This window comes from Drosophila miranda, chromosome XR (genome assembly GCF_003369915.1).
Source record: "Drosophila miranda strain MSH22 chromosome XR, D.miranda_PacBio2.1, whole genome shotgun sequence".
NCBI lineage: Eukaryota > Metazoa > Arthropoda > Insecta > Diptera > Drosophilidae > Drosophila > Drosophila miranda.
Genome location: NC_046674.1, coordinates 5,850,390 through 5,860,097, shown reverse-complemented (window position 1 = coordinate 5,860,097; position 9,708 = coordinate 5,850,390). Strand labels below are relative to the sequence as shown.

General features: G+C 45.8%; 3 protein-coding genes across 3 annotated transcripts; 2 read left to right on the top strand and 1 right to left on the bottom strand.

Moving 5' to 3' along the window:
* Positions 1-1,238: 1,238 nt before the first annotated feature.
* LOC108152057 lies at positions 1,239-2,677 on the top strand. The gene is made up of 2 exons (XM_017281062.2): positions 1,239-1,400; positions 1,462-2,677. The coding sequence occupies exons 1-2, from the start codon at positions 1,262-1,264 to the stop codon at positions 2,595-2,597; spliced, it is 1,275 nt and encodes a 424-aa protein (XP_017136551.1). The 5' UTR covers positions 1,239-1,261; the 3' UTR covers positions 2,598-2,677.
* LOC108165427 (mite allergen Eur m 3) lies at positions 2,598-3,676 on the top strand. Its single transcript, XM_017301465.2, has 3 exons — positions 2,598-2,917; positions 2,982-3,258; positions 3,320-3,676. Exons 1-3 carry the CDS (start codon positions 2,622-2,624, stop codon positions 3,674-3,676), a joined length of 930 nt encoding a protein of 309 aa, XP_017156954.1. The 5' UTR covers positions 2,598-2,621.
* Positions 3,677-3,983: 307 nt separating this feature from the next.
* Positions 3,984-5,384, bottom strand: LOC108152056. The gene is made up of 2 exons (XM_017281060.2): positions 5,216-5,384; positions 3,984-5,145 (listed from the first exon to the last, which is right to left on the bottom strand). The coding sequence occupies exons 1-2, from the start codon at positions 5,379-5,381 to the stop codon at positions 4,019-4,021; spliced, it is 1,293 nt and encodes a 430-aa protein (XP_017136549.1). The 5' UTR covers positions 5,382-5,384; the 3' UTR covers positions 3,984-4,018.
* Positions 5,385-9,708: the final 4,324 nt, after the last annotated feature.

Sequence of the window (9,708 nt, the reverse complement as noted above, 5' to 3'; positions counted from 1 at the left end):
AGAGGAATCTGTGTTATCCGAACAGGGCATTATTCCTGAAGGTAAGGATGGGAACGATGATAGCTTTAAATGTATATAAGTTAAAGGAACTATATCCGATTCAGCCTAATCCTATCTTACTGTTTCTCTGTGTTTTAAATTTAACCACAAACAAAATACTTCCCATACGATCAAGGCTCAAGATCTAAGAGAGAGCTTATAGCAAAAACTATAAAAATACCCAAAAGAATTGATGTAAATAAATATAACTATGTATGTATATGTTTCCAAAATAACAATATTATTCAAGCCAAATAGTACGATCAGAAACCAATATAATTGCGTAGATGAGAGCTCCCAAAAACGAATACGTACCAACATACATACATACATATATGATATATAATTGTTTGTGCTCTCTACCGATCGTACCATAGATATATTTTGTACAAAGATTCCCAGATCGGGAAGGGAAGCTTTGAAAGTATTATAACGAGAATCCAAAAATAAAGTAACTGCAACAATAATAATTCATAATAATAAAGAACTTATCTGATTTAACTTCCAATTAAAGTTGGCCAATAAATGTTTAAAAATGTTTAAGAATATGTACGGTGTATATATAGAGCTCTGCAGGAAACTCGAAAATGATATCAGAAAACAAAAACAATAATCATATCTGTAGCCGTTGTACATACATACATACATACATACACTAATATAAACATACACATACACAAGTAATCTTAAGTACAGTTGCGCCAAAACACACACAAAAACACCTAACTAACCAATAAACGTGTATCTGTAAACCGAAGAAAAAGAATAAACCATTGATATTTGTGCAAAAACAAAAGAGAGATGGAACGATTCTTCAAAGGTTCAAATCAAAGGGAAACGTGAGGGGCACGTGACGTACTCTCGTACGTAGCTCTATCCCGGTAGCATTTCATTTAGTCGGCCCACTCGATGGAACTGGTCTAATCATGGCTAAGTTTTTTCGTGATTTCGCCAAACTAATTAAATGATAATGCCAGGGAAGAAGTACTCGTACCCGTAACTCGCTTAGGGCACGCGAAACACGTGAACTAATCAGTAGCATCGCCAGATTGGTACTTAAGAGTAGTAGCAGCCAGTCACACATTGGGGGACCCAAGAGACATGCCACCCCGGCGATATCAGCCAAGAAACATGACCGCAATCAGGGGAATCTAATCAGGCATCGGTGGGCTTTAAAAGCGCCTGGGCCTGCCTTGGGCCCAGTCAGTAGCGAAAGCGAATTATGAAGGGCTTAGCGTTGATTGCCTTGAGTGCTGTGATCTTGGCCTGTGGCCAGGCGAGGATCCTCCAACAGGAGAAGGATCTGTCATGGGAATTGCCTCTTCCCGTTCCCCTAAATGGGGACATCGAAGGTAGAGCCGGTAAGACTGGACAAAACACAACTGCCAAGCAGAATTACTGAGATCCACACCCCCCATTTAGCTGGCTGTTCTATCAAGATCCGTGGGTCCGAGCTGAAGGATCCTCAGCCCCTGCTTATAAAGCCGGGTACCTCCGATTTCTTTGGCTATTCTGACACCGGCGTTGTCGATGTAGAAAAGGACAAGACCATTGAGTTCCACTGCACCAGCAGCCTGGCCTCTCCCCTGTCCGGCAAGTCGGTGACGGCCAAGTGCGTGGAGGGAACCACCTTCAGGATCGGCGATAAGGACCACGATGTGTCCGACATCAAGTGCAGCTCCTGGCCAGCTTTTGTGGGCAAGAAGTCGGGATCCAGCTGCAATGGAGGCACTACTCTCATCCGCGTGGGCTTCGAGCTGGACGGCGGCCGTTTCGCCACGGAGTACGAGGTGTGCTTCAACGAAGACGAAGAGGTCACTCGCTATGTCTACCACACTCTGGCACCCGGAAACAACTACTACGCCACGGGCGTGGATCGCATCACCTTCGGCGCTGGCGGCTACTTTGCCGGCAAGAACGTGGACAAGCTCTACACCCAGGTCACGCAGAAGGAAACCATCGACAAGGAACTGGACATGGATTCGGCGCGCTACTTTGATTCGGCCAAGAATGTGTTCTTGGCCCGTGGTCACATGGGTGCCAAGGCCGATTTTGTCTATGCCCCCGAGCAGCGTGCCACATTCCTGTTCATCAATGCCGCTCCCCAGTGGCAGACCTTCAATGCCGGCAACTGGGCTCGCGTTGAGGACGGCGTCCGCGCCTGGGTGTCCAAGGAGAAGAAGCATGTGGAGTGCTGGACCGGTGTCTGGGGTGTCACCACTCTGCCCAACAAGGATGGCAAGCAGACCGGCCTGTACTTGGCCCACGATAACAACGGCAATGGTCTGATTCCCGTGCCCAAGCTGTACTTCCGCGTGGTCATCGAGCCCTCGACCAAGAAGGGCATTGTCCTGGTCGGCGTCAACAATCCCCATCTGAGTCTGGACGAGATCAAGCGCGACTACGTTCTGTGCGAGGATGTCAGTGACAAGATCAACTGGATCAGCTGGAAGAAGACTGACATCTCTGCCGGTTATTCCTATGCCTGCGACGTCGCCGAGTTCCGCAAGAAGGTCGATCATTTGCCACAGTTCTCTGTGAGTGGCTTGCTGGTGTAATTAAATCATTCCCCCTGTCCTCCCATGCTATATCAAAGCAGTCTATTAAATACGTCAAAACTTGTCATGAACAATCGAAACCTGTCGGATTTTATTATCCTTCCCTGCCTGATTCTACTGGCTTCCGATGCGGGCATTACTGATGTACGGGTCAAACGACTATCGGAACCCACAATTAACAATAAAACAAGTGTGTTAGCCAGATATGTGGTCTCCCTCCGAACGAGAACGCCCTTCAGATACTATGGGGATAATCACTTCTGTGGCGGAGTCATTATATCCCGCAAATTCATCATGACCAGCGCACACTGCCTCATAGAGTGCGTATAAAGGGTTAGGCACCCAAAAGTGCCACAGAAACTAATACTCTTCCTCGACCAGCAGCAGTCAGAGGCTCATGCTTGCGAGCAGGGACATCCTTATTGTGGCTGGGGCGCCCAACAGGCTCAAGTATTTCAGGCATAAGAATGTCCATGCTCCAGTTGCGAAAATTTTAATTCATGAGAACTTTACCATATACAACACCAACGATTTGGCGCTATTGAAGCTGGTTCAACCATTGCCCACGGACAATCAATATATAGCTGTGATGAGGTTACCCACAGAAGAGCCCAAACTGGGTAATAAGTACACAGTCCTTGGCTGGGGTCGACTCTACCACGTGAGCATTATCCATACCCATGGATATTTTATCTACAACACGAGTTCTGTCTTTTGCTTAGGGCGGTCCATTGGCATCGGACATCACACAGATCACGGTTACGCTATATAACCACTTGGCTTGCGAACTGATGTTAAATGTCTTTACGGACGAGATGATGTGTGCCGGTAATATGGATCACCATGATATAAATCCCTGTGCCGGTGACCTGGGCGGTCCAATGATCGACGATGACATAGTGTATGGTATTGTCAGCTATCGCATCGGTTGCGGCCACATTGAACTGCCGTCGGTCTATACGAATATCTTTGGGAATTTAAAGTGGATCGATTCCATTATGTCCCAAAATCGAAGCTATCGTCTCTATAATTGTGTCGCATTCTTATTATTAGTAATTAATATAAATTTTTACGTCTGAGATAAAACCGTTTCTACGAGGGTGGATAATGTTGTGGTCGTGGGAGTGCTGCAATGAATGAAAAGTCGGGTGATGATATACATATGTATATAGTCGGTACACATTGGGCGTTTGAAGCGTATTGGGCCGCTCAATAGGGCGTTTGCGGATCGTGAGAGAGCGAGAGATCGTAACAGGGGGCTGTAACAGGGTGATCAGGATGAGAATCATTCTGACATGACAGGGGTCTACTCTTGAATGGCGCAGTCTATAGTAGCAGCTACAATTGCTCTTGTGGATTGTCCTTCAATTTAAGCAAAAAATACTCTTCTGAATTGTTATTGCGCTTTATTCTTCAATCGTCTAGACCAGGAGTCCTCCCTTGGCGGTCAGGGCGGGCAGATGCTTGACGGTATTGAGGAAGTCAGCCACCTCGCAGGCATACGACCAGCCAGTCTTGATGTCATCCTTCTTCCAGTTGATGTACGTCACCTGGTCGCTGACATCATCGCACAGGACGTAGTCGCGCTTGATCTGCTCCTCGGTCAGATGGGGATTGTTCACACCGACAAAGACGATGCCACGGTGGGTCGAGGGCTCGATGACGACGCGGAAGTACAGCTTGGGAACTGGGATCAAACCATTGTTGTTGGCATCGCGTGCGAGATAGAGCGGTGTCTCCACACCGTCCTTGTTGGGCAGAGTGGTGACGCCCCAGACACCGGTGTAGCAGTTCACGTTCATCTTGTTCTTGGACACCCAGGCACGGAGGCCGTCCTCAACGCGAGCCCAGTTGCCGGCATTGAAGGTCTGCCACTGGGGAGCGGCGTTGATGAACAGGAAGGTGGCACGCTGCTCGGGAGCATAGTCAAAATCGGCCTTAGCTCCGAGATGGCCACGGGCCAGGAAGACATTCGTGGCGGTGTCAAAGTACTGGTCGGCATCGCCGCCCAGATCCTTGTTGATGGTCTCCATCTGAGTGACCTGCGTGTAGAGCTTGTCCACATTCTTGCCATCAAAGTAGCCGGCCGTCTGGAAGGTGATGCGGGCCACGCCCGTCTCGTAGTAGTTGCTGCCGGGCTCCAGCTTGTGGCGGGTGTAGCGAGTCACCTCCTCCTCCTCGTTGAAGCAGATCTGCATCTGTTCGGCAAAGCGCGTGGAGGTGATCTCGAAGCCGACGCGAATGACCACGCCGCCGTTGCAGGTGGCGCCCGATTTGATGGCCTTGAAGCCCGGCCAGGCTTTGCAGTAGAGATCCTTGAACTCGAAGTCTTTGCCGTCCACACTGAAGGTGGATCCACTCACGCACTTGGCCGTCAACAGGGTCTCGGAGTGGGTGTTGAATGCACCAGGACACCAGAGCTGGAAGGAGTCGCCCGCATCGAATTCCATGACACCAACATCGTTGAAGGGATAGAAATCCTCGGAGTCGGTCTTCAGGTAGACGGGCTGGGGGCTGGGTAGGGCCCCGCGAATGGCGACACTGCAGGCTATAGGATAGGATAAATAGCCAGGTTAGTGCTCCTCCTCTTCCCTAAGCAGTGTATTCCTCCCACTCACCGACTGCACGTCCTTCCGGCTGGGGTGCCACATAAACGGCGCGCTCGTAGATCTCATCCTCCTGGACGATCGGCGGCAGCTCCACCTCTGGATAGGGGACTCGGGCCCAAGCAACCTGAACCACCACCAGACCAATCAGCACCAATGTTAAACGGACGCTCTTCATTTCAATTTTGACAAGTGGAATGGTCTGGTGGCATCTTTAAATAGGTCTTTTCGGCCATATCACAATGGGCCGGCGGGGCTGGCCCCATAAGGGTAATTAATGAAAAATACTTAATATAATCGAAATCTTGCCACTTTTTGTGCCCTTATCTACGCGCTCCAAGTGTCGGAGTGTGTCGTCTATTCCTACGTAAGCGTCATTCAGTCGATCTTAATTGGTTCGAGGCACTTTCTGTAGATTACAGTATACAGAGATGGACTGTTGGAGTGGTCTAGGGAAATACCCGATAGAATGTTGAATTTTGTACGTGCATCGGTACAACTCGTAATCTTTATCCGTAATTCTGTTAAGATCTATTTACCAGGTGTGTTTGGTATTTCCATCATGCCCTCAATCAGTTTCTGCCTACCCAAACATAGTCCAGTGATTGACGAAGTCATGGTCCTTGCGCCAGGATAGCCAACTGTTCAGGGCAGCAGCTCTAACAGGGCAACAGCACCGTTGGCATCACAGGTTAACAGTCTGTTAACGCTCTCCTTTAACAGCCTTTGGCCCCCCACAGTTACAGTCCACTGTTAGCCCACTCTCACGATCCACACGGCTCTCGGGCGGGATCTAATTACCCAGAACAGCCGTTGGAGCACTCCTACTCTATCCTCCTACAAACACCAACAATCAAGTGCCATTTATGTGCTCCCAACTGCAGACAACTGTCTGCTAATGAAGTTATTTAATCAGGGCTCGGATCCATCTCCTACCTTCATTTGAAGCTCCATTGCCTATAATTTATAATCAACAAGTAATTAAGGCTGATGGCCGCCCCAGGATTCGAAAATTCCAGTGTTGACTGCCTCTCTTCTCTCTTTCTCTCTCTCTTTCTGTCTCTGTCGCTATGGACATCACGTAATTAGTAAGTGGGACATGAAACGCCTGGGAACCGCTCTGCCGTGAAGTCATAGAAAATTAATCATTAATCATTATCTCTGGCGCCACCTACGTATAGCTCCCGCTTAGCTCATTTATCTATATCAAATCAATTAGTGAGTACCTTGAAGCTGTCTTCCTTCCATCCTCATGGTCCAATGAAACGGCGTCGTTTTCTTTTGTGTGCGAATTTCCTTTCGGCCTTGCTACGTGCCAATTTGGACCGTTTTGTTCGCTCATTCGTAAATCTAAACAAATCATCAATTTTCACAAATTATACCCGCGATACCCATCTCAGAGCCAAAAGTATCCGGCTACCGGTACAATCCTCATCCTCATCCTTGTCCCCGTCCCCGTCCTCGTCCTCGTCCTTGTCCTTCGTGCCTAATTGCCTGACTATCTGTGCCTTTTCGTTTCGCTTTCGCTGCGTTTCCTGCTGTTGCTGCCGCCTCTCCGACGTTTATTTTACATTCCATTAATTAATGTCAATGGCCGACGAACTTTGACATATTGAGCTTTATGTTATTTCCTTTCCTTTCCCCCTCACTGTTCCCCCCTGATGCTGCTGTCTGCTAAGGTGCCAAGCAAGAATGGAGGATTATCCAAATGAAAGAAAATGTTCCATTGAAAACGCCATCGAAGGTACATCTTTTTGTTGAGAGAGGAATACGAGTACGTAACTCCTAGATTTGCAAGGTCAGAAATCTAGTGAATTACTATCTTTAGGCCATTCATTATATTTATATAATTAACAATTAATTGCGAATCAACGACTTAAATAATAATTATATAGAATCTACAAATTTACAAATTTTTAAAGACTAAATGCTTTAACTTTAAGGTATATTCCATTCCAGTTTCAATTACTCTCCATCAGAAGCTCACTACAGTCATGCGAAAAATAATATGGACACTTGACTATAATCTCTATAAAATCACTATTTTGCAGGAATTTTAAAGTGCTCTTAATTTTTGTTAATGTTGGTTTATGTCTGCGCTCCTCAAAGTAAAAGAAAAAATACAATTTAATGGTAAAACAAAGTTTTTATAAGAGTTGTTTAGTTTTAAAGTATATTTTGAATATACAGAATACAGGATAGGAATGTGCATGGCAGTACCCAGCTACGCCTGGACTCCTAGTGCTCCAATGATGGTAATGATGGATTATGCAAAGATCATAAGACGCAACAGGAAACACCTGGACGAAAGTGAAAAATATCCCAAACTCGTAAGGGGATTATGTGAAAATTCATAAGAGAGAAGAGGTAAACTCTTCTAAAACACAAATAATATTGAATATCTAACAAGAGACCACATTCATTGTCTATCGAGGAAGAATGTACCCATGATGATGTGACATCCATGACATCCCATCTTCTTCGCCTTTCAGATTAAATCATAATCTGAGAAACTCATTTGAAGACATCTCTCTGTATAGATTTATCTATGTATGTATGTGTATCTCTCCACACGCCATAAATTATCCAGCAAATTTATGAGTTTCGAATCAATATTAATTGCCTGTTCGATGCATCAGACGTCCATTTTATTAGCCAGCCACTTGGACAGCACCTGGACAGAAGAAGCATTCAACTTAAATTGGTTTTGGCACCTACTCACACGATTTTCTCACACGACAAATGCGAATAAAAAGATACACTCCCTTGAATGGGGAAGACACAGCAGAAATAAGGAGGCACACAATTTAATTCGAATTTGACTTGATCAGACATCGCATTCAGGGACCATTTCTCTCCTGTTCCCCCCTCCTTTTGATAAATGGGGTCATATTAATAACATATGTGTGTGTCGGTGTGTGTATTTGGGGGCGTGTGTGTGCTGAAAGATACCTTTGATTGATAAGGCTGCCTAAGCGTGTGTTTGCCCAGCAGAGAGTGGGAGGACAAAAGGAGGGCAAAAGGTAAACGATTTTGCACCTTTTCAACAGGTCTCTTCTCTGTGTCGGTGCTCGGGGTCGTCGGATGTTCAGGCAAATTGAAAACGGGAGTCAATAAAGCCGTATACGTAGTCAGTCCTGGCCAAGGGCTAGGCCAGGTCCATGCAGGATGTGTGTGTGCCTGTGCAATGATGGATTAAATGTATTTCAAAGGCGTGAAAGCCAAAAGGTAGCAGCACAAAGTAGCACATTGTGGTTGCATAATAAACATTCAGCACACACTTCAATTTAGCTTAGCTCGGGAATACAAAAAAAAAAAAAAAGAATGAAACGAAGAGCCCACCACAAAGGATACAAGAGTTATATAAATATACATATACACACACTAATTGTCAAAGGCTTTCTGCTCCGTGTTTTGTGCCTTATGCAAATTCACACACACCCACACACACACACACACATCCTGCCACAAAGTTGTGCAGCCAAGCGAAAGATCTCCGATAATTGCAATGGACCGATATCAAAGGATAAAAAGCCCCTCCTCCAACACAAACCAACCCAACCCAAAACCAGAACCGAATGTGCAAATAAAAGAGAAGAGCTGCCTCCTATCCATAGATTTGCATTAATTTACGCTCAATAAACCAAACAAACATCGCCACGGAGGGGTTGATGGTGGAGAAACCACCCACCCAATCCATGCGAGGGGGATGGGGAAGAGTAAGGGAAAGGGAAAAGCACAAATAATACTAAAGTAAAAAATGAAGTGACCAGGCGAACAAAACACAGTGTGAAAATTATAAAAGTAGTTGAACATGACAGGCGGACGTCCAAGAGCATGGCAGAGATGATTAATAGCCTGACACCATTAAGCGCTGGAAAAATTACTTACTGCACTGACACGGAGAGGGAGAGAGAAGGTTTTTTAGATGGGGCTTAAAGCTCAAAGGGGAAACATTTAAAGTGCATAATTTTATTAAAAATGTTCTGCAAAGTGACGACTGTTGTTTTATCAAAAATAGGATTAAAACTACCATCGTTTGGGCAGGGAACCACTCAGTCTTCCCTTCAAAACTTATTCCAATTAATGAAGATTTTCTCAATTATCATTCCTTATATATCATTTGTCCAAATATTAAGTATACGCCTCCCGCAACGAAGCACAGCTTCCTATCTTTATTATCCGATAACTCAATTTGCGATTCCTTTCAGGCTTCAATTGATTTGAAAAATGTTCTCAATGTGTAGAAAGTTGGTCCAAGCTTTCTATAGAATGATTATACCGATAGAAAGCGGGGGAGAACGGGGACAAGCTGATTTGTCCTTGCCGCCTGTCTGTCACTCGCCACACCCGAAATCTGTGTGCGATAATCTGGTGTTGCAATCAGCGTTATATCATGCCACTAATGGCATCCACTTTGTACGGCCATTTTCGTAGTATGACCCCCACTCGATGGCCACTCCCCCCTCAGACCGCCCACCGCATTTCGGCCATTTGTTTTTGCC

Bases quoted from the DNA above. Each gene is read 5' to 3' on its own strand.
- LOC108152057 (XM_017281062.2), top strand. From the start codon at position 1,262: ATGAAGGGCTTAGCGTTGATTGCCTTGAGTGCTGTGATCTTGGCCTGT. The intron at 1,401-1,461 runs GTAAGACTGGAC...CCCCCCATTTAG, and splicing joins GGACATCGAAGGTAGAGCCG to CTGGCTGTTCTATCAAGATC.
- LOC108165427 (XM_017301465.2), top strand. From the start codon at position 2,622: ATGCTATATCAAAGCAGTCTATTAAATACGTCAAAACTTGTCATGAAC. The intron at 2,918-2,981 runs GTGCGTATAAAG...CTCGACCAGCAG, and splicing joins AGCGCACACTGCCTCATAGA to CAGTCAGAGGCTCATGCTTG. The intron at 3,259-3,319 runs GTGAGCATTATC...TCTTTTGCTTAG, and splicing joins GCTGGGGTCGACTCTACCAC to GGCGGTCCATTGGCATCGGA.
- LOC108152056 (XM_017281060.2), bottom strand. From the start codon at position 5,381: ATGAAGAGCGTCCGTTTAACATTGGTGCTGATTGGTCTGGTGGTGGTT. The intron at 5,146-5,215 runs GTGAGTGGGAGG...CCTATCCTATAG, and splicing joins GCCGGAAGGACGTGCAGTCG to CCTGCAGTGTCGCCATTCGC.